Source organism: Aquarana catesbeiana, linkage group LG13, assembly GCF_042186555.1.
Source record: "Aquarana catesbeiana isolate 2022-GZ linkage group LG13, ASM4218655v1, whole genome shotgun sequence".
In the NCBI taxonomy this organism is placed as follows: domain Eukaryota; kingdom Metazoa; phylum Chordata; class Amphibia; order Anura; family Ranidae; genus Aquarana; species Aquarana catesbeiana.
Genome location: NC_133336.1, coordinates 155,875,770 through 155,901,170, shown reverse-complemented (window position 1 = coordinate 155,901,170; position 25,401 = coordinate 155,875,770). Strand labels below are relative to the sequence as shown.

Here is a 25,401-nt window from a genome sequence, read left to right as displayed (position 1 = left end):
GGCGTTGGAGGTAGAGGTGTACTGGAGGAGGCGTTGGAGGTAGCGTTGGAGGTAGAAGCGTACTAGGGGAGGTGTTGGAGGTAGAGGTGCACTGGAGGAGGCGTTGGAGGTAGAGGTGTACTGGGGGAGTGTCAGAAACCATGAATCAGACCGAGACAGAAGTACAGTTAAATCACACTTGTTTAACCACTTGCCGACCGCCTAATGCAGATATACTACGGCAGAATGGCACGGGCAGGCAAAATCACGTATCTGGTACCTTATCTGCCTCCCGCGGGCGGGGGGCGCATCGCGCCCCCCCGGTGCCCGAGGCGGTCGGCTTCGTTGGGGGAGCGATCCAGGCTGAGGGGGAGACCACTCATTCGTGGCCATCCCCTCGCAATCGCTCCCAACGAATGAGAATCTTTCTCTGCTGCTGCATAGTAAACAGCGGCAGAGGAAGTGATGTCATCTCTCCTCGGCTCGGTATTTTCCGTTCCGGCGCCGAGGAGAGAAGACATCTGAGTAAGTGCACCAACACAACACACACAGTAAAACACACCAGACACACATTTCACCCCCCATCACCTCCCCGATCACCCCCTAATGACCCCCCAACCCCCCCCCCCGTCACAGTGACACCAAGCAGTTTTTTTTTTTTTTCTGATTACTGCATTGGTGTCAGTTTGTAACAGTTAGAAGTGGTAGGGCAGTTAGTGGTAGCCCCTTTTAGGTCTAGGGTACCCCTCTAACCCCCCCCAATAAAGTTTTAACCCCGTGATCACCCCCCCCTCGCCAGTGTCACTAAGCGATCGTTTTTCTGATTGCTGTATTAATGTCACTGGTGTCGCTAGTTAGGGAGGTAAATATATAGGTTCAAACATCAGCTTTTTATATACTACCTAATAAAGGTTTTAACCCCTTGATTTGCCCCTAGTTAACCCTTTCACCAGTGATCACCGTATAACTGTTACGGGTGACGCTGGTTAGTTAGTATATTTTTTATAGTGTCAGGGCACCCGCCGTTTATTACCTATTAAAGGTTTAGCCCCCTGATCGCCCGGCGGTGATATAACTTTAGGGTCAGATAGGGTTTGCGACGCCCAAGGCAGCGTCAGGTTAGCTCCAGTACCGCTAACACCCACGCACGCAGCATACACCTCCCTTAGTGGTATACTATCTGAACGGATCAATATCTGATCCGATCAGATCTATACTAGCATCCCCAGCAGTTTAGGGTTCCCAAAAACGCAGTGTTAGCGGGATCAGCCCAGATACCTGCTAGCACCTGCGTTTTGCCCCTCCGCCCAGCCCAGCCCACCCAAGTGCAGTATCGATCGATCACTGTCACTTACAAAACACTAAATGCATAACTGCAGCGTTCGCAGAGTCAGGCCTGATCCCTGCGATCGCTAACAGTTTTTTTGGTAGCATTTTGGTGAACTGGCAAGCACCAGCCCCAGGCAGCGTAAGGTTAGTGCCAGTAGCAATAACACCCACGCACGCACCATACACCTCCCTTAGTGGTATAGTATCTGAACGGATCAATATCTGATCCGATCAGATTTATACTAGCGTCCCCAGCAGTTTAGGGTTCCCAAAAACGCAGTGTTAGCGGGATCAGCCCAGATACCTGCTAGCACCTGCGTTTTGCCCCTACACCCGGCCCAGCCCAGCCCACCCAAGTTCAGTATCGATCGATCACTGTCACTTACAAAACACTAAACACATAACTGCAGCGTTCGCAGAGTCAGGCCCGATCCCTGCGATCGCTAACATTTTTTTTTGGTAGCGTTTTGGTGAACTGGCAAGCACCAGCGGCCTAGTACACCCCGGTCGTAGTCAAACCAGCACTGCATTAACACTTGGTGACGTGGCGAGTCCCATAAGTGCAGTTCAAGCTGGTGAGGTACTTCCCCCATTCACATCCCCAACCAAATGCAGTCGGCTGCATGAGAGGCATTTTCTTTATGTCCTCCCGAGTACCACTACCCAACGAACCCCCCCAAAAATGATGTTGTGTCTGCAGCAAGCGCGGTTATAGGCGACACCCGCTATTATTGTCCCTCCTGTTCTGACAATCCTGGTCTTTGCATTGGTGAATGTTTTGAACACTACGATACACTAGTTGAGTATTAGCATAGGGTACAGCATTGCACAGACTAGGCACACTTTCACAGGGTCTCCCAAGATGCCATCGCATTTTGAGAGACCCGAACCTGGAACCAGTTACAGTTATAAAAGTTACAGTTAAAAAAAAAAAAAAAACACAAAAAAATATATAGAATAAAAAAAACAAAAATAGTTGTCGTTTTATTGTTTTCTCTCTCTATTGTTCTGCTCTTTTTTACTGTATTCTATTCTGCAATGTTTTATTGTTATTATGTTTTATCATGTTTGCCTTTCAGGTATGCAATTTTTTATACTTTACTGTTTACTGTGTTTTATTGTTAACCATTTTTTTGTTTTCAGGTACGCCATTCAGCTGCAGTGCGGATTTATTTATCTTGACAGCAACAGCGTTTGCTCCCACGATATATAAAGCCGTGATTCCAATGGAGGTGATATATGCCGAAGCACGGGGCAGCAGGGGCGGAGGAGCGATTTGCTCCTAACTTTTGGGGCGGATGCCCCTATGCTTCGGCATATATAAATGGTGCATGTATGCCCATCATTAGAAGTGGGTGGATGAAGGGAGGTATTCTAATGGTGGGCATACCCATCAATCAATCTCTTTTTTTCGTTTAGCCCACAGGCTGCATGAAAAAAAAAAGATTACAATATATGCCCAACAAGGACCAGCAACGTACTCGTTGATGGATTTTGACTGGTTATACCAGAATGATGCCTGCAGGTTTAGGTATCGTCTTGGTATCATTCTTTTCAGCCAGCGGTCGGATTTTATGTAAAAGCAATCCCAGAGGCTAATTAGCCTCTAGACTGCTTTTACAAGCAGTGGGAGGGAATGTCCCCCCTCCCATTGTCTTCCATGTTTTTCTATGGCTCTCCTGTCCCAAAAGGAAACCTGAGAATGCAGCCAGTGATTCCGGCAGCTGATCATAGAGCTGATCAGAGACCAGAATGGCTCCAATCATCTCTATGGCCTAAGAAACCGGAAGCTACGAGCATTTCATGACTTAGATTTCGCCGGATGTAAACAGCGCCATTGGGAAATTGGGAAAGCATTTTATCACACTGATCGTGGTCAGATGCTTTGAGGGCAGAGGAGAGATCTAGGGTCTAATAGACCCCATTTTTTCAAAAAAGAGTACCTGTCACTACCTATTGCTATCATAGGGGATATTTACATTCCCTGACATAACAATAAAAATGAAGAAAAAAAAATATGAAAGGAACAGTTTAAAAATAAGATAAAAAAGCAAAAAAAATAATAAAGAGAAAAAAAAAGCACCCCTGTTGCCCCCTGCTCTCGTGCAAAGGCGAACGCAAGCGTTGGTCTGGCGTCAAATGTAAACAGCAATTGCACCATGCATGTGAGGTATCACCGCGAAGGTCAGATCGGGGGCAGTAATTTTAGCATTAGACCTCCTCTGTAAATCTAAAGTGGTAACCTGTAAAGGCTTTTAAAAATGTATGTAGTTTGTCGCCACTGCACGTTTGTGCGCAATTTTAAAGTATGTCATGTTTGGTATCCATGTACTCGGCCTAAGATCATCTTTTTTATGTCATCAAAGATTTGGGCAATATAGTGTGTTTTAGTGCATTAAAATTAAAAAAGTGTGTTTTTTCCCCAAAAAATGCGTTTGAAAAATCACTGCGCAAATACTGTGTAAAAAAAAAAAATGAAACACCCACCATTTTAATCTGTAGGGCCTTTGCTTTAAAAAAAATATAGTTTTTTTTTTTATAATGTTTGGGGGTTCAAAGTAATTTTCTTGCAAAAAAAAAATATTTTTTCATGTAAACAAATAGTGTCAGAAAGGGCTTTGTCTTCAAGTGGTTAGAAGAGTGGGTGATGTGTGACATAAGCTTCTAAATGTTGTGCATAAAATGCCAGGACAGTTCAAACCCCCCCCAAATTACCCCATTTTGGAAAGTAGACACCCCAAGCTATTTGCTGAGAGGCATGTCAAGTCCATGGAATATTTTATATTGTGACACAAGTTGCGGGAAAAAGACATTTTTTTTTTTTTTTTTGCACAAAGTTGTCACTAAATGATATATTCCTCAAACATGGCATGGGAATATGTGAAATTACACCCCAAAATACATTCAGCTGCTTCTCCTGAGTACGGGGATACCACATGTGTGAGACTTTTTGGGAGCAGATGGCACAACCCCCCCCCCCCCCAAATTACCCCATTTTGGAAAGTAGACACCCCAAGCTATTTGCTGAGAGGCATGTCAAGTCCATGGAATATTTTATATTGTGACACAAGTTGCGGGAAAAAGACATTTTTTTTTTTTTTGCACAAAGTTGTCACTAAATGATATATTCCTCAAACATGGCATGGGAATATGTGAAATTACACCCCAAAATACATTCAGCTGCTTCTCCTGAGTACGGGGATACCACATGTGTGAGACTTTTTGGGAGCAGATGGCACAACCCCCCCCCCCCCCCAAATGACCCCATTTTGGAAAGTAGACACCCCAAGCTATTTGCTGAGAGGTATGGTGAGTATTTTGCAGACCTCGCTTTTTGTCACAAAGTTTTGAAAATTGAAAAAAGAAAAAAAAATACATTTTTCATTTCTTTCTTTCATTTTCAAAAACAAGGTCTCAGCAAATAGCTTGGGGTGTCTACTTTCCAAAATGGGGTCATATGGGGGGGGTTGTGCCATCTTGGCATTTTATGGCCTTAGAAACTGTGATAGGTAATGAGGAGTGAAATAAAAAAATTACGCCCTTAGAAATCCTGAAGGCGGTGCTTGGTTTTCAGGGCCCCGTACGCAGCTAGGCTCCAAAAAGTCCACATGTGGTATCCCCATACTCAGAAGCAACAAAATGTATTTTGGGGTGTAATTCCACATATGCCCATGGTATGTTTGAGCAATATATCATTTAGTGACAACTTTGTGCAAAAAAAAAAAAAGTTTGTCATTTTCCAGCAACTTGTGGCAAAATATAAAATATTCCACGGACTCAACATGCCTCTCAGCAAATAGCTTGGGGTGTATACCTTCCAAAATGGGGTCAATTGGGGGGGGGGGGGGGTGTTGAACTGTCCTGGCATTTTATGGCCTTCAAAACTGTGATAGGTAGGGAGGTGTGAAATCAAAAATGTACGCCCTTAGAAATCCTGAAGGCGGTGCTTGGTTTTCGGGGCCCCGTACGTGGCTAGGCTCCCAAAAAGTCCCACACATGAGGTATCCCCATACTCAGGAGAAGCAGCTAAATGTATTTTTGGGGTGCAATTCCAAATATGCCCATGGCCTGTGTGAGCAATATATCATTTAGTGACAACTTTTTGTAAATTTTTTTTTTTTTTGTCATTATTCAATCACTTGGGATAAAAAAATTAATATTCAATGGGCTCAACATGCCTCTCAGCAATTTCCTTGGGGTGTCTACTTTCCAAAATGGGGTCATTTGGGGGGGGTTTGTACTGCCCTGCCATTTTAGCACCTCAAGAAATGAGATAGGCAGTCATAAACTAAAAGCTGTGTAAATTCCAGAAAATGTACCCTAGTTTGTAGATGCTATAACTTTTGCGCAAACCAATAAATATAGGCTTATTGACATTTTTTTACCAAAGACATGTGGCTGAATACATTTTGGACTAAATGTATGACTAAAATTGAGTTTATTGTATTTTTTTTTATAACAAAAAGTAGAAAATAATGTTTATTTTCAAAATTTTCGGTCTTTTTCCGTTTATAGTGCAAAAAAATAAAAACCGCAGAGGTGATCAAATACCATCAAAAGAAAGCTCTATTTGTGGGAACAAAAGGACGCAAATTTCGTTTAGGTACAGCATTACATGACCGCGCAATTAGCAGTTAAAGCAACGCAGTGCCAAATTGTAAAAAGTGCTCTGGTCAGGAAGGGGGTAAATCCTTCCTGGGCTGAAGTGGTTAATAATAAAGGTAAATAGAACAAACATAGTCAATACATAAAGTTCAGCAAAAAGTCAGGGATCAGTGTAGTGGAACTGCAAGCAGGATCTGGAGCCAGAAGGGATGTGAGCGAAGCAAGTATTTAACAGGAATGCAGGAGATATTCTCTGTGATGTTGACCAAGGCGAAGGCAGAGATCCTCTGGGCTGAGCGGCTTAAGTAGGCAGGACTGACGAGTAGGATATCATCATCAACAGGTGAGCAACTGTGGAGAGATAGGAGCTGGGAATTAGCCGACAGCTGAGCGGCCAGCTCAGAGAAGGAAGGACTGAACCCAGCCTTGACAGTACCCCCTCCTCAACGACCCCTCCCCCTCGGAGGACCACCAGGCTTGAGGGGAAACCGTCTATGGGAATCACGGAGGAGGACAGGGGCATGTATGTCCGAGGATGAGACCCAAGAACATTCCTCCGGACCGTACCTCTTTGAATGCACCAGGTACTGTATGCGCCCACAAAACCTATGGGAGTCAATAATGGACTGTACTTCATACTCCTCATGGTTCTCAACTTGTACAGGGCAAGGACGTGGCACTGAGGTCGTAAAGCGGTTGCAGACCAAAGGTTTTAATAAGGAGACATGAAATACATTTGAGATACGCACATCAGAAAGAAGGTCTAACGCGTCAGCCACTGGGTTAATCCTGCAAAGAATATGGAAAGGCGCAATAAACCGAGGTGCGAATTTCAGAGAGGGAACACGAAGTTGGAGGTTGCGAGATGATAGCCAGACCCTGTCTCCAACCTGGTAGGATGGCGCAGGCAGGCGTCTGCGGTCAGCATGGAGTCTGTACCTATCATTAGCATGTTGCAAAGCCTCCTGGACTTGTGCCCAAGTGGAACGAAGACCACAGAGATGCTCCTCTAATGCAGGAGTACTCTGAGGAACAAATGAGTCAGGCAACATGGAAGGTTGGAAACCATAGTTCGCCATAAACGGAGACAATTGGGAAGCAGAATTCAAGGCACTATTTGAGCAAACTCTGCCCATGGTGATAAGTCTGACCAGTTGTTATGATGGTCATAAATATAGCAACGTAGGAATTTCTCCAAGGACTGATTGGCTCGTTCTGTGGCCCCATTAGACTGCGGGTGATACGCAGAGGAGAAAGCAAGCTGAATTCCCAACTGTGCACAAAAGGCTCACCGGAACCGGGACAAAAACTGACTACCTCTGTCCAGGACAATCACCTGGGTAGCCCATGTAAGCGAAAGATATCTCGAGCAAAAATGGAAGCCAGTTCCTTAGAAGTGGGCAACTTCTTAAGTGGAATACAATGACTCATTTTTGAGAACCGGTCATCCACCATAAGGATAACTGTGTTGCCCTGGTAGTTGGGTAACTCCACAACGAAATTCATAGACAGGGCCTCTAGACATGGATCCAGGGCCTCTCTCCATTGGGTATGGGTTGTAGGAGGCCCACAGGAAGGTGTCGTGGAGTCTTACTCTGAGCACACACGGAACAGGCAGCTATGAAGGCGGTTACATCAGCACGTAGACTAGGCCACCAGAATTGTTGGGAAATGGCCCAAAAGAGTTGATTCTTCCCAGGGTGGCCAGCAGCCTTGGGAGAATGGTAAGTCTGGAGCACGGCAGTACGGAGACACTCTGGAACAAAGCAGCGGTCACAGGGTTTCTCGGGAGGAGCATGGACCTAAGCAGCAAGAATTTTGTCACCCAAAGGAGAAGTGAGACAGGTGCGTCCTGTAGCTAGAATGCGATCAGGAGGAATCACAGGAACCGGAACCGACTCCATCTTGGAAGTGGAGGAAAATTGTTGTGACAAAGCATCAGCCCTTACATTCTTAGTACCAGGTAAGAATGAGACAATGTAATTGAAACTAGACAAGAGAAGAGCCCATCGCGCCCTTCTGGGAGAGAGGCAATTAGCCTCAGACAAGAATGTGAGATTCTTATGGTGAGTAAGAATGAGAACCGGCACAGTGGTACCTTCAAGGAGATGTCTCCATTCTTTCAGGGCTAAAATCATCGCTAACAGCTTTCTGTCACCAATCTCGTAATTGCACTCCGCAGGCGACAATTTCTTGGAAAAGTAACCACAAGGATGCATAGTGCTCTCAGAGGTAGGACGTTGAGACAGAAGGGCGCCAACGCCAGTCTCAGAAGCATCAACCTCAAGGATAAAAGGAAACGTAGGATCAGGATGTGCCAACACAGGAGCAGAAAAAAAAGGCAGCCTTGAGACTCTCAAAGGCCTTAATGGACTCCGGAGACCAACTCTGTGGGTTACCATTCTTTCTGGTCATATCAGTCAGGGGCTTGACCAGAGACGAGAAGTTACAATAAACTTACGATAATAGCTGGCAAAGCCCAGAAAACGCTGCAGAGGACGTAAACCCATGGGTCAGGGCCACTGTAGGACTGCTGAAAGTTTCTCTGGGTCCATCGAAAAACCAGCAGTGGAAATGACAAAGCCCAGGAATTTAACCTGTTCACGATGGAATTCGCACTTCTCCAATTTACAATAGAGATTGTTCTCTCTTAGTTTCTGAAGCACATGAAAGACATCTGTGTGGTGGCTCTCCAGGGACTTGGAAAATATGAGGATAAACCACCACACATAACTGCAACAAATCTTGGAGGACATTGTTAATAAATTCCTGGAAAACTGTCGGGCGTTACATAAGCCAAAAGGCATTACGAGGTACTCATAATGGCCTGTTCTGGTATTAAACGCAGTTTTCCACTCGTTGCCCTCCTTAATCCTCACGAGATTGTATGACCCTCTCAAATCCAGCACCAGCAGGAGACAAGGATTTGCGGATGAAACATCGAGAAAGTGCATCTGCAACATACTCCTCCATGGCCTTAGCCTCCAAGACCGACAAAGGGTAAACCCGGCCATGAGGGGGTATGGCACCAGGTTGAAGGTCAATTGCGCAATCATATGACCGGTGAGGAGGCAAACTACCAGCTTGACCTTTGTCAAAGACATCACTAAAATCGCGTTACTCCTCCGGCAGGGAGGAGAGTGAAGAGGAGCACAGGACCTTGGCTACCTTCTGGAAGCAGGTCTTACTGCATTGTAGCGACCAGGAGAGAACCTCAGCATGGAGCCAATCAAAAGAGGGGTTGTGCCTCTGTAACCAAGGATAATCAATAACCAGCAGAAACTTAGGTAAGAAAATAACTTGGAATTGGATTATCTCATGGTGAAGAGCCCCTATGGCCATGGACAATGAATTAGTCTCATGAGTCACATGGGCAGGCTGTAGAGGTCTCCCGTCAAGAGCCTCAATGGCAAATGGAGTGCCACGCAGCTGCAGCGGAATTGAGTGCTTTGATACAGAGGCAGCATTAATGAACAGGCCTGCAGTCGAGAAAGGGTGACTGAAACCAGGGGCTTATCCTTCTGGATAACTGGGGACGAAACAACGCCACCTAAGGTCTGTCCATGACAGGACCTCAAGGTTCGGGCGTTCCCTGGACGGGTAGGACAATACTTCAAAAAGAGACCTGCCTAGCCACAATTAAGGCACAATCTCTCCCTCCTCCTAAAGGTTCTCTCATCCGCAGAGAGACGCGTGAAACCCAAGTGCATGGGTTCACCTTCACTGACCGACTCGGTACTAGGAGGCATGGGAGGTGAGGGAGGCAAGGGTGGGACTGCAAAGCCCGGAGACCAATGTACAGGAGGCTTCCGCAAGCGCTCCTTAAAAGAGAGTCTTTCTCTGAGTCTGGAGTCAGTGAGGATGGCAAACGTGATCAACTTCTCCAGCTCAGTGGATATATCTTGGGCTGCTATCTCATCCTTGATGGTATCCAAGAGACCATGAGAAAAAGCAGCCACGAGGGCCTCATTGTTCCAAGCAACCTCTGCTGCCAGAGTACGGAATTCAATGGCGTAATCGGCAACAGTTCTCGTACTCTGTTTAATGGACATGAGGCACTTGGCAGCAGAAACGGAGCGTGTGGGAATGTCAAATACCCTTTTAAAAGAAGCCACAAACTCAGGGTAACTCAAGACAACAGTTTTTTGCGTCTCCCATAGAGGGTTTGCCCAGGCCAAGGATCTCTCAGAAAGCAAAGATATCACAAAACCTACTTTGCTTCTATCCGTGGGAAACGCCTGAGGCAACATCTCAAAGTATATCTCAACCTGATTGAGAAACCCTCTGCATTGGACGCGATCGCCCCCAAATCGATGGAAAAGCGCAGTGGAACCCGACATACCTCTCATAGAGGTAAATACTCGAGGCGGGTGCCTGCAAAGAGACTGAAGCAGCAGTAGGGATGGCCTGCAACATAGGTTGTACCGGAGCAGCCACAGTGGGAGATTCCAGGTGAGCCGTGCGACTCAGGAGCGTTTGTAACGCCATGGCAAACTGATCCATGTGGTGATCCTGCTCATCCAATCTAGAAAAAATATTACCAACAAGTGGATTGACTGTATCTTCTGAATTCATGGCCTTTGCCTACTGTCAGAAACCATGACTTAAGACAGAGACAGAAGTACAGTTAAATCACACTCGTTTAATAATAAAGGTAAATAAAACAAACGTAGTCAAAACAAAGCCAAAGTTCGGTAACCAGAACGGATAGTCAGCCAAGCCAGAAAGTCAGGGATCAGTGTAGTGGAACCACAAGGAGGATCTGGAGCCAGAAGGGATGTCAACCAAGCAAATCTTTAACAGGAACGGAAGAGATAGTCTCTGTGATGTTGACCAAGGCGAAGCTAGAGATCCTCTGGGCTGGACGGCTTAAGTAGGCAGGACTGACGAGCAGGATATCATCAACAGGTGAGTAACTGTGGAGAGATAGCAGCTAGCAATTAGCCAACAGCTGAGCGGCCAGCTCAGAGAAGGAAGGGCTGAGCCCAGCCCTGACAGGAAGGCATTGGAGGTAGAGGCGTACTAGGGAGGCGAAACAAAACCTAATACTGAATAAAGCATTTAACAGTGTAATTTCATTAGATAATTTACAAGGGCATGTTTAGGGGCGGAATTAGGGGCGGGGCAGAGTAGGGTTTGGGTGGGGCAACTGGTGGCGAGTAAATCTTAAGGCCTAGCTAGTAGCTCAGGACTTGAAATTTTGAGCCCTGGCCTAGGCGATCCAGGTAAATGTGAAAGAAGTTCCATTTTAAGATCATAATTTTGAAAAGGATCCTTATGAGACATTGATAAATGGAGCAAGAAGATGGTTTCCCATTACACTGCCATAAATAAAAATAAAAAGAGTAATTCTTTTGTACGTATTCTTTTATGTAAGCAGTAGCTGAGAGGTAAACCTGCACAGCATTAACTACATCTATGCAGTGAAAGGAAAACTCCATTTGATGTACAGGGGCAGGACAGAGAGATGGAAGAACATTGTCCTGGATGAGGTGAAAGGCCGAAACCACCTTTAAAATGAAGAGGCCTCAATATCAATTTATTCTTGTGTAGGACCCAATACGGTTCTTTACAGGACAATGCTACCAACTCAGACACACACCTCGCAGAGGTGATGGCAACAAGGAACGCAACCTTGTGAATGATAGCAGAAGGGGGAATATCCCCGAGAGGTTCAAAAGGTGGTTTCTGAAGTGCCAAAAAAACAAAATTCCGATCACAGTAGTCAGGTGGTTGTGACTACTGGGATCTGATTGGTCACAAGAGGGGCACCCTGTACAAATTTTTAAACCAATGAATGGGAGGCTAGCAGTCTTTGGAATAAGATCGAAAGGGTCAAGATTTGTCCTCTAATAGTAGATTTCCTAGGTTTTAACAGCATAGAAATTACTGACGCAGAGGGACTCCGGCTCTCAACACCTGGGATTTAACAGCCATGCCATTAAAGCCAGCAACTGTGAAACAGGGTAGTAGACCAATCTTTGAAATAGAAGGTCCGGTCCATCTGGAAAAGCCCATGTGGTGTCTGCCAAAAGTCAGGTTAAAGAAGCATATCCACCTGGATCAGTTCAGAGCTATGAGGATCAAAGGAATCAGTCTCGGGGAGTAGACAGGGAAGCAGTCTCAGAGGAGGAAAGGCTTATATCAGGCTGTGCACAGCATCCTCTGCTTCTGCTAGAATAGTGGTTCTCAACTCCTGTCCTCAGGACCCACTAACAGGCCAGGTTTGCAAGATAACTGAAATACATCACAGGTAATGTAATTTGCTGCTCAGTGATTTCAGTATTCTAGTCTGCATTTCTCCAAGGTAATACTTAAAATCTGGCCTGTTAGTGGGTCCTGAGTGGTTGAGAACCACTGTGCTAGAGGATCACTGCATATGGAGACAAACCTGTCCAGTTTGTTGCGGATTCTAGAGGTCATGTAGTCCACATCTGGAATTCACCTTTGACACAGATCTTGAAACACTTCCGGGTGTAGGGACCATTACTTTGGATTCAGGCACTGCCAACTGAGGCAGTTTGTCTGCCAATTGTCCACACCTGAAATGTGAGCATACAAAAGATGGCAACTTGGAATTCTGCCTGGGCTATACACTTGCAGAGACAGAAAAATCACACAAAGCTCCAGAACGTTGATAGGTATATGAGATTCTTCTCTGCACTGTCCCACGAACAGTGGACTATGCATACATGCCTGTTTTATCTACAAAAATGTGATTTGCTCTCCTACTTCGTGTTCAATAAATGTGTTTGCACTTCAGTCTGCACTTAGAGGCGCATCTGTACCCTTCTTCTACCTTATATGGAATACTACAACAGTACAGGGTTGCAATCAGAGACATACTGTTGACTGTTTTTCTTTTTTTCAGTAAAAATTATGGATCCCCTATAACAATCCTCCACGGATATGCCACGTACCTCCCTAATGTGGGTAAACCCACAACATAGGTCACAGTAAACAAACATACTCTCTTGACACCGATATCCTCACTTCTTAAAATCTGGGACATGCTAAACACCACTCTTACACTGTCCTCCTATGTGGAATCACTGACCCTTTTCTTGGGTAACCCTGGGTCCCCCCAATTTTAACAGCTATTTCATTTAATGGGAGCATCATGACCATTCTCCTTTCTGTATTTCTCTCAAATTACTGGTCCATCTGTTCCCTGATCAATAACCTAACGCAGGATGTTAGTGTTAAATGTCTATCTTTCTACTTTTTCTTTCCTGCCGTTCCCTCATGCCTTTCTCTCGACAGCACATGCTTATGCCATTATTCCTGCTTTAAAGCTACACAACTCTGGACCACAGCATGATATCATTACTTGTAACTTACTACACACTTAACTACAGGTCCAAGATATTGATTGCTATACCTAATGGACTCACTTTACTGCACTGCGTTGCTGGCGTCTGTCCATAAGGTTTTGACTTTGCCTGTTGCTGTATCCCAATTGCTATTTCTATGTTGTAAAATCTGAATAAAACTATATTTTTCTAAAGAAAGAAATGTTTTAATGTAACACAATGAAGTGGTAAAGCCCAGTGCCAAAGATTTCACTTTCACTTTAGTGGTCTTTTTTACTTTTGAGGTTACATTACGAAAAGGTGGCATTGTCTGTCTTTATGGGGTTAATTTACTAAAACTGGAGAGTACAAAATCTGGTGCAGCTGTGCATGGTAACCAATCAGCTTCTAACTTCAGCTTGTTCAATTAAGCTTTCACGAAAACTGGAAGTGGATAGATTTTCTATGCAGAGCTGCACCAGATTCTTCACTTTCTAGTTTTAGTAAATCAACCCCTATGTAAGAAGTGATCTCATAGAAAGTGTAAAAAAGGACCTTGATGACAGAGTGTGAAGGTGCTTGAAGCATATGGTGTGCTTGGGAAGTTAATTATTGGACTTTTTTTACAGACCAGTCAGTGTTGATGAGGATATGGAAACGCAGCTCCTTGCACAGATATAAAATGACTGTAAGGGCTGGGATGGTGATAATAATGTGCTAGTAAGGCCAATATAGTGCCTATATTTAAAAAGGGAGTTTAGTTTCATTTTAAAAGAAAAGGCTTCCTACACTATTCCAGCAATAGAGATTTAATAATACCGGTAGTATGGTTTCATAATAATCTGGGAAATCCATGTTCAAGAAATAGATGTCTGAGTTGGCCTACTCTGCAGTGACTCCTGGCCCAGGATTTCTCTACTGGTAGTCTTTGTTAGTGAGAAACACCAGTGTGGACATGACATGCGTATTATTATAAACAGCCAATTACATGGCTGCAACTCAATGTATTAAGGCATCTAGATGTGATGAAGATGACTTGCTGAAGTTCAAACCTGAGCATCAGAATGAGGAAGAAACAGGATTAAAGTGACTTTGAACGTGGCATGTCTGTTGGTGCCAGATGGGCTGGTCTAAGTATTTCATAAACTGCTAATCTACTGGGATTTTCACACGCAACCAGCTCTAGGGTGTACAGAGAATGGTCCAAAAAAGAGAAAATATCCAGTGAACGGCAGTTGTATGGATGAAAATGCCTTGTTGATATCAGAGGTCAGAGAATAGGCAGACTGGTTCAATATGATAGAAAAGCAACAGTAACTCAAATAACCACTTGTTACAACCAAGGTATGCAGAATACCATCTCTGAATGCACAACACATCGGACCTTAAAGCAGATGGGCTACAGCAACAGAAGACCACACCGAGTGCCACTCCTGTCAGCTGAGGGCAGGAAACTGAGGCTACAATTCACAGTGGCTCACCATAATTGGACAATAGAAGATTGCTCAAATCACCTCAAACTGTTTTTTTTTTTTTTTTACATGACAATGAGTTCAAATGTACTCCGAAGGCCTCCACAGTCACCAGATCTCAATGCAAAAGAGCACCTTTGGAATGTGGTGGCATGGGAGATTCGCATCATGGATGTGCAGCCCACAAATCTACAGCAACTGTGTGATGCTATAATGTCAACATGGACCAAAATCTCTGAGCAAGGCAGTTCTGAAGGCAAAAGGGGGTCCAGCCCAATACTAGCAAGGTGGCCGGTGAATGTATTTACTATTCGTCAAAGCACAAATAACACAACACAAAATGTTACTTGAATATAATTGGCCCTTCAATATGCACACACATCATTGCAATGTGGTAAACGGCCAAGAGAAGCCAGGAGAATACACAGATCATCAGGACTATTTTATATTATATAATGCTGTCGGGACTTGCCTTGTTTCCTCTGTTGCCATATAAAAAACATCATCGGGAGCATCAATCCAGTTCATCTGCCTCCTCTTGACTGGAGGCAAGCAGCCTCCTCGGATTAATCTGACCTTTGCTGGGTAGGATTTCCCATTGAGCAGTAAGTTTCGGTTTGGTCCCTTGTAGATAAAAATAAAACACAAATATAAAAACCTAAATGCTACATCTTCAGTACTTTATAACATTGCCTGCAAACCATCAATGCTTCAACAAATAAAGTTACTTTCATACACACAAACATACTATTCCCTTACACTTAACAAATGTGGTCTGTCAGCCAGCCAGGCAGACTTGGAAGACAGGAGAATGCAACATATCTGAAGTTCCTTAAAAAAAAAACACACACAGGAGGAAAGCTCAGTCATGTGACCTGTAAAAGTCACATGGACGGCTTTTCCCCAGTACGGCTGGATTCACACCTATGCGAATTGGATGCGGGTTTCCCCCGCATCCAATTCGCATAGCAGGAGAATATGACCGGCTCTCTATGGAGCCAGTTCACATGTCTCCGGGGCGGCTGCGGAGTGCACTGCACACTGTGCGTCTTTGCCTCCGTTTCAGGACCGAATTCAGGCAAAGATTCTGCCCTGATTCGTCCTTGAAATGGAGAACAGGGACGGACATCGTTGCTGTGCGATCCGCAAATGGTTTTGGTGTAAACCGAGCCTTACAGAGGCCTGATTTTTATGAATGGGATGGGCGGTGATGTGATTTTTTTTTAATAGAGGGTAGGGCCACAGAGGTGAGAATGGTTATAAAAGTATACAATAGCGATATAAAGTTCAACTTTTGGCAGTTATTAAAATAAAATAGGTAATTGTGTGCTTCTTTATTAATAATTAAATGTATTTTTTACATACAACTAGCATAAAGTAAATCTGTCCAGATATCAGTGTCCAGTCACTTTGCAGAGCGGCACGCATTCTGGGAAAAGAGGAATAGCACTGGTAGCTAACCAGGCTCTACTGAACACACGAGTGCTGACAGGGAATATGCTGACAGGGGTCTGGAGCAGAGTGGAAGATATAGAGTATTTGGTGTGGCTCCTTCATTGTTCAGGTAGCAAGCTGTGAGTCAAAATACAATTGCATTTTAACCCTCCTGGCTGTGCTATTGGTGGATGTATATGAATCACAAAAGTTGGACAAATTGATAAATCATGTTGCAGACCTGATATACATTTTTATTTTCCTGGAACTCAGATTTAAGAAAAATGTTCTCTCTGGTTTTAAAATTCCCCTTTAGAAACAAGACATTCATGTTCTCTATAAAGTAGTCTTGTGCAAAATGATGTCCTACTTGTATGCCTTTTTTGTATTTGTTACAACCTTACTAGAAGTGCAGAAGTATGCCTACATAAGTCTCAGAGGCATAGCTGACAACTGTTGACTGATTAAGGTGACCTCACTTTCAACAATCATCTTGAAACATGAAAAATATACCTTTGCAGTTCCTCCCTCCCCAACCTCACCACTGCTAGTGTTAAAAGCTAGTTTTTGCCAAAGGTACCAGTACAAAGCACTTTTAATGACCTTATCCCTTGTTCCTGTAGCTTCATCCTTTCATTGGACCAGTCCATCAAAGCCTTTTCTCTTTGACACTCTGGTGATCACAGCTCTGACATCATCATGTAGGACCAGCACTCCTGTGTTATAAGTGAAGACGCCAAGGGCCCTCCAACAGCTCCCTATCTTTAAGTACTTTTGGTTCTGGAATGTATACAGTTACTAGTGGATTCATCATAATAAGTATTTATGGGACACTTTCAGGCCTAGTAGATAATGTCTTCAAGCCAATATTCAGAACTACTTCTAGTTTTCTTCAGAATCCAAGTTTTTTCCTAAAATATGTTACAATATTCAGCAACTACTATAATTAATGCTGCTAGTTACCATGGATATATGTGTAGAGTAACATCTCAGAAATCAAAGCATGCCATACATTTTTGTCATCCTCATTGAACCAAATAGATTTTAACATGTATCTAAACCCAAAAATGAAAATGTAATATACTGAAGCTTACCAATGCCTAGATTTGGTGGTTTCATTTGTTCTCTATTGTTCAGGCTCTTTACTCATTATATTTACCTGGTAATACTGCAAATTAATTCCTGTTCTAACGTGGCTTCCCTTCCTCACTCCATTGTATCTATGGAGTTGCAGCATTGTAATCCTAGGCTGCTTTCCTGCTTCAAACAAACGCATCCTCCTTTCTTCATATTCATTGCATGGGGGCAGGGGAATTTGCAGTGTACAGAAGACAGCGTAGAAGAAAGATACCACTGTGATTTCAGGTACAAGGACACAGCATTTTTCACATGATCAACAGGTATTTTGTATTTTAGTTGCTGAAAATGTTCTTAGCATGAAAAAAGAAACTAATGCAGCCACCAAACCTAAGGACTGGTAAGTTGTAATATAATACAGTATCTCACAAAAGTGAGTACACCCCTCACATTTTTGTAAATATTTTATTATATCTTTTCATGTGACAACACTGAAGAAATGACACTTTGCTACAATGTCAAGTAGTGAGTGTACAGATTGTATAACAGTGTAAATTTGCTTTCCACTCAAAATAACTGAACACACAGCCATTAATGTCTAAACCACTGGCAACAAAAGTGAGTACACCCCTAAGTGAAAATGTCCAAATTGGGCCCAATTAGCCATTTTTCCTTCCCGGTGTCATGTGACTTGTTAGTGTTACAAGGTCTCAGGTGTGAATGGGGAGCAGGTGTGTTAAATTTGGTGTTATCGCTCTCAAGCCCCATACACACGATCCGAAAATCGTACGAAAAATGCCGCATTCAAATCGATCATACGATAATGGGAACGTTAGTACAGAGCTTTCGAGAGCCACTCAGGACAGTTCATCCGATATTATTCTATCAGACATGCACGGAAATTTTTTTCGTACGATGCCAGATCGTACGATTTTCGTTTAATCAGTACACCTATCGTTCAAAAATGCAATACAAATGCATTACAACACATGACATCACTTCTGAATTTTTATGCTGTCGTACGGGAATTTTCGTGACTTTAGTAAACTCATCAGATTCGACATGAGATTAGCATGTAAAAAAAAAAAAAAAAAAAACGGACGATCATTCGTCCGATGATAGGATCGTGTGTACCGGGCATTACTCTCTCATAGTGGTCACTGGAAGTTCAACATGGCATCTCATGGCAAAGAACTCTCAGAGGATCTGAAAAAAAGCCTAGGCTATAAGAAGATTGCCAAGACCCTGAAACTGAGCTGCAGCACAGTGGCCAAGAGCATACAGCTGTTTAACAGGACAGGTTCCACTCAGAACAGGCCTCGCCATGGTCGACCCAAGAAGTTTAGTGCAGGTGCTCAGCGTCATATCCAGAGGTTGTCCTTAGGAAATAGATGTATGAGTGCTGCCAGCATTGCTGCAAAGGTTGAAGGAGTGGGAGGTCAGGCTGTCAGTGCTCAGGCCATACGCCGCACGCTGAAGCCTCTTCTAAAGATGATGCACAAGAAAGCCCGCAAACAGTTTGCTGAAGACAAGCAGACTAAGGACATGGATTACTGGAACCATGTCCTGTGGTCTGATGAGACCAAGATAAACTTATTTGGTTCAGGCGGTGTCAAGCGTGTGTGACGGCAACCAGGTGAGAAGTACAAAGACAAGTGTGTCTTGCCTACAGTCAAGCATGGTGGTGGGAGTGTTATGGTCTGGGGCTGCATGAGTGCTGCCGGCTGTGCACGTGCACTCAACTGCTTTGGTCGACCATAGTGAGGCCTGTTCTGAGTGGAACCTGTCCTGTTAAACCGCTGTATGGTCTTGGCCACCATGCTGCAGCTCAGTTTCAGGGTCTTGGCAATCTTCTTATAGCCTAGACTTTTTTTCAGATCCTCAGAGAGTTCTTTGCCATAAGGTACCATGTTGAACTTCCAGTGACCAGTATGAGAGAGTGAGAGTGATAACACCAAATTTAACACACCTGCTCCCCATTCACACCTGAGACCTTGTAACACTAACGAGTCATATAACACCGGGGAGGGAAAAATGGCTAATTGGGCTATTTTCACTTAGGGGTGTACAGATGTTTGTTGCCAGCGGTTTAGATATTAATGGCTGGGTGTTGAGTTATTTTGAGTGGACAGCAAATTTACACTGTTATACAATCTGTACACTCACTACTTTACATTGTAGCAAAGTGTCATTTCGTCAGTGTTGTCACATGAAAAGATATAATAAAATATTTACAAAAATGTGAGGGGTGTACTCAGTTTTGTGAGATACTATATATGTGTATTCTTGGGGTTAGATCTACATTAAGGATGTTATTTTCTTACTCTCACTTCTGATAATGAGATATACAGTATTTTCTGCCCCTGAGGACCACTAAGGGAAGTAAAACTGCACTACAGTATGCCAACTTATTTAGTGAGTTACAGCACAAATTTGTTATGTCCTACAAAAGATGCTATATTGTATTTATTAGTACATTAAATTTATAATATTATTTATCACATCCTGTCCATCAAATTAAAAATTAAAAAACTTCCATCAACTCCGTAAACATCTTGGACATCACAGTGTCCCTAAAAGCTGGTAAATTGCAAACCTTGTATGCTGTACGCATGGTACTAGCTTCCACCCCCAACCTACCAAGATCATACCCAGTTGTATATATTCTGACCTAGATGATTATAAAATGAATTTCTACAGCTAAAGATATATCAATATAAGCATTGAAAATATTTTTTACAATATAAGGTTAAAAAAAATAATACACATACACTGCTGTAACCGCATACAGCTAAACATTACAGTTTATAAAGAAGTTAACCATTTAGCGACCACCCCACATCCACTTACTGCGGCAGGGCGGCCGCTCTGTGCCAGATCACGTACTTAGTACGTGATCTGACACGTCCGGGTTTGGAGTGCATGCGCGCCGCCAGCAACCCGCTCCCGCTGTGATTGGAAACAGCAGGAGCCAATCAACGGGTCCGCCGGGACCCACTGATCGTTCAGGATTGTAAGTTCTACTTTCTTAATAAAGCACAAAAATGACTGGAATTCCGCTTTAAACAAAAAAATTGGTCAAGCCAAAGTAATCCATAGCAATCAAACAAAATAAACCAGAACACAATGGATTCTCTATATTTACTGCATGTTGGTGCAATGTTTTACTGAAAAAAATGCAGTAATCCATAGCAATCAACGAAATATATTTAACTGCAATCAAACCAGAACACATAGTTACATAGTTAGTCAGGTTGAAAAAAGACACAAGTCCATCCAGTTCAACCTTAAAAACAATAAATAAATAAAATAAAAATATTGTACAATCCAATATACCCAATTTTATACCCACAGTTGATCCAGAGGAAGGCAAAAAACCCCAGCAGAGAATGCTCCAATTTGCTACAGCAGGGGAAAAAAATCCTTCCTGATCCCCCAAGAGGCAATCGGATTTTCCCTTTATCAACTTTACCTATAAATGTTAGTACCCAGTTACATTATGTACATTTAGGAAAGTATCCAGGCCTTTCTTAAAGCAATCTACTGAGCTAGCCAGAACCACCTCTGGTGGGAGTCTATTCCACATTTTCACAGCTCTTACTGTGAAGAAACCTTTCCGTATTTGGAGATGAAATCTCTTTTCCTCTAGATGTGTCCTTTGGGTTGACCGTAAAGAGAATAACTCAACACCAAGTTCACTATATGGACCCCTTATATATTTGAACATGTTGATCATATCCCCCCTCTTCTCAAGAGTGAATAAATTCAGTTCCTCCAATCTTTCCTCATAGCTGAGCTCCTCCATGCCTCTTATCAGTTTGGTTGCCCTTCTCTGCACTTTCTCCAGTTCCCCGATATCCTTTTTGAGAACTGGTGCCCAAAACTGAACTGCATATTCCAGGTGAGGTCTTACTAATGATTTGAACAGCGGCAAAATGATATCTCTCTCTCTGGAGTCTTAATACAAGAAAGGACTTTGCTCGCTTTAGAAACCGGAGCTTGGCATTGCATGCTATTATTGAGCTTATGATCTACCAAACCCCCCAGATCCTTCTACACCACAGATTCCCCCAGTTGTACTCCCCCCAGCATGTATGATGCATGCATATTATCATACATATGCATGCATGGATGCATATGCAATGGATTGTCTATACTTACTGCATGTTGGTGTAATGTTTTACTGAAAAACATTGCATAAAAGTGTAATGTATCAAAGATGAAGCTCTTTTATTCCCCTGCTAGACTTTAAGGTTGTTGCACATTTACAGCTCTGTAGCATGTAAAGTTACTGAACAACTAGAGTGCCTGTAAAACTCAGGCATGAAATATGGACAAAGCATATCCCTCTGTAGTGTGTACTTGTCTCAACCCAGAGCACTAAGTGTCATTTCTGTCCGCTATTAATTTCCTCTGCTGTCTGCATGAGCCACTTCTGACAAGTTTTCCTGACACCAAGAGAAAAATGGTGACAGGGGAGGGATCTCTAGATGATTGACAGCCTCAGTTCTGTTCCTGTGTGCTGTGTGAATGGGGGGGGGGGGGGGGGTGTGCCTCAGGCTCATAATTCATATTCTACGGCATTGTGATTACATGCAAGCTGGAGGCTGATTCACAAAAAATAAGCCTGCAGATGGCAGCATGCCTCTGATTAATAATGTATTGTAAGATACAATAGTAGTATTAAAAACCCAAAACATTTAAAAATTAGCTGTATATGTATTACATATGTGTATATTAAATGTATTATCATGTATTATAATACATTTGTTTGTGTACATTTGTCAGCCTATAATATTTAAAATATAACATATAAAGGAAAATGATTAAAACAGTCTACCAAATGTATCAAATATAGTCAAGTTACTGAACACACACTGGTACTGCTAAATTGTTCAGTACAAATTTAGTCCAGGATTGTCCAGGATTCAATAACCTATCACCACAAAAGGATTAGGTAAACTGAAACTTGAGCAGTTATTAATTACAAAAGTTCACACTACATCTTTGATTTGTTATCTTGCCAAACATCCCAGAATGGGATTTAAAAAACAAAACAAAAACAAAACACAAAACATTATGCAAAGATAAAAAACAATAAGAAAAATTCTCAGTAGTCTATGGTAGTGTTACAGTATTTGTATCTAGATGCTTTGACTAGTTACAAATTAATTTTACGTGACACAGATTTCCACATGCTCAACATAACATAACATAACATAACATAACATGTTTTTACGATTGTTATACACAGAAATGATGATAACCCTTCGGCTATTGGTGTGCAACAGTGCAAACTGCCCTCATCTGCTCCCAAATTTGTATTGCATCTCTGGAACATGCTACCATCCTTATCCTAATTCCACTGACAGATCATGGTAATGTACGTATGTAATAGCTTAGAATATAGATGGTCCTGCAAGCTACTATGCTAATACACAAAGGCAAAAGGTAGCGAGCTGAGCTGTTAGCACTGTTCATAATCTCATGTTTTTTTAAAGTGCTGGATGCTTTGCTAAATGCAGAAAATATAACTGGATATTAACATGTATAGGTAATAACACCAGAGATTGTTGATGCAGGGAATATCCAATTACAGTCAATTCGTTTTTTTGGATCAATTGTAGGATTCTGAATATGAAAGTTTCTGTTTTTTTTTTTTTTTTACTGGTTGAACTCTATATGGACTTGTGCCTTTTTTTCCACCAAAGTAACAGTTTCACAAGACAGGATGTAAGTAAAAATCTGTAACAGGGACACAAACGTCAATAAAAAAAATAGCAGGGGTTCTAGTCTAGGTAATTTGTAGTCAAACCAGCAGAGTAGAACTGGACGGGGCAGGGCTGACAACACTACTCAAAATGTCAGTGCAACCTAGGCATTCAGGATTACTTACTAAAGGAGTTAAGAATCTTCACATACATTATGTAAATATTAATTTAAATTATCCAATCAAGTGCAAAATAAATTAAATAAACTAGGATTTCCCTTTTCCTTGATTGGATAACTGAAGTGAAGCGTCACACTATTTATTGTGTGAACATTCTCAACGCCCCTATTATTTCAGCATCATTGGGATTGATTTACTAAAACCGGAGAGTGCAAAATCTGGTGCAGCTCTGCATAGAAACTAATCAGCTTCCAGATTTTTTTTTCCAAAGCCTAATTGAACAAGTTGAAGTTAGAGGCTAATTGGCTACCATGCACAGCTGCACCAGGTTGTGCACTCTCCAGTTTTAGTAAATAAACCCCATTGTGTTGTCAGCTCAAAAGGAAAGTTAGGAGCACACCTGACTTCTGGCATATCAACATTTCTTTTTTAGGCTTGAAGCTTTTTAAAGAGCCAAAACAGAGAAATGTGCATGCACTGCAGAGATGTTCTGCCCATGTTTTAGTATTTAAAGAACAGATGGCTGAACATACCCATAATTGTAAGAAATTGTAAAATGTGTTAGATATGTCTGTGGAGACACAGGTTTAATATGCTGCTGTGACCATTTAATGTGCAGATAAGTAACATGCTTGAACTTCAGCCACGCATTAGCAAGAATAGTTGTAAATAACAGCCAATATATTAAATGCAAGGAAATATAAAATACACAATAATAAAAATAATGAACTTAAAGTGTATGTAAAACATTTTTTTTTTTTAAATTTTGATAGAGATTTGTATTTGTCTACATCTTCATAGGTGAGTTTCACATTTCCGATTTGCCCTGGTGAAAGTTCCTCTGATTGGAGAAAAAGATAAATTGTATCTTTCTCTCCTTGCAGGGGAGAAAGTTGTAAACAAACAAGAGTGCATAAAAAAATATAAAGAATAAAGGAAAAAAATAGCTAGATCAAAGTTTGAGCTAGGTCAGTGTCAGAGTTATGCCCTGTACACACGGTCGGACATTGATCGGACATGCCGACAACAAAATCCATGGATTTTTTCCGACGGATGTTGGCTCAAACTTGTCTTGCATACACACGGTCACACAAAGTTGTCAGAAAATCTGATCCTTCTAAACACTGTGACGTAAAACACGTACGTTGGGACTATAAACGGGGCAGTAGCCAATAGCTTTTGTCTCTTAATTTATTCTAAGTATGCATGGCACTTTGTGCGTCAGATTTGTGTACACACGATCTGAATTTCCGACAACGGATTTTGTTGTCGGAAAATTTTACAGCAAGCTCTCAAACTTTGTGTGTCGGAAATTCCGATGGAAAATGTGTGATGGAGCCCACACACGGTCGAAATTTTCCATCGGAAAATCCGACCGCCTGTACAGGGCATTAGTGTTAAAGTAAAGGTCAAAGGTTAAGGTCAGGGTCAGGGTCAAAAAAGTCATGTTCAGTATATTTTGGATCAGATTTTTTTTTAAAAGCATTTGTTAAATAAGTATCTGTCAGTGTGTTTGAGGTAGGATAAAAAAAAAAAGCAAAACGTGCGCTATTGTTTCTGGGCCCCACTACGGGTACAAATGATCATTGCATAAGTCAGGAGAATTTAATTTAGGCTTCTCTTTTGTGGTAACTTATAATAATTGTAAGAAATATACAGCAAATTTCCTTTGATATTAAAAAAACAGGAGATATTCATTACCATTTACCACCTGGATACAAAAAGTAGTTGTGGTGATATGTACAGTTCTACTAACGCACTTTAAAGTTGCAAACTTGTGTTTGGGTGTTAACATTTGTTTTACCCTCAGTCACGCAGTGGTAAATACAACTAATTTAAATGCCCCCCTTAGGGAGCCGAAACATGAGTCAATAAAAATATGTAATGCAAAAGATTCAAGCATCATTGCCCTAACTGGCTTTGAAGGAATAAGCAACTCTTCTCTTCATTAGAAGCACATTGAGAATCAGCGCGTGTTTCCATAAATTTTAAAATGTCAAATCCCAGTCATTCATATCACTTATTAAAAAGTGAAACAACTGCTTAATTGCATGTACTTTATCTTTCAGTGAGCCTGTGATAAATCACTTTCCAATAGTGTTATTCTAGTATTATGGTTATATTCCCCATAGTACATGTAGGCAAATTAATCAGCGCCCCTTCCTTCTCAGAGATCTGTCAGTATATGGTAACCCTATCCTTTTTTTTCTGTGACAGTTACAACAATAGATTTTGCTTAATGAAGTTAAAACATTTAGAATAATCTTTTTTTTTTAACCTCAAATAATTTTAAGAAAGCACCTTAGGATAAAGAAAAAGAGAC

At 42.2% G+C, this 25,401-nt stretch overlaps 1 protein-coding gene across 4 annotated transcripts in view; it reads right to left on the bottom strand.

The window, feature by feature from the left end:
• Nucleotides 1-25,401, bottom strand: part of MTA1 (metastasis associated 1) — a 611,607-nt gene that overhangs the window by 47,833 nt on the left and 538,373 nt on the right. For all 4 annotated transcript variants that reach the window (XM_073610308.1, XM_073610309.1, XM_073610310.1 and 1 more), the window contains one exon: nt 15,150-15,301. In XM_073610308.1, coding sequence (XP_073466409.1) covers nt 15,150-15,301 — 152 coding nt within the window. The remainder of the gene's footprint in view (nt 1-15,149; nt 15,302-25,401) is intronic.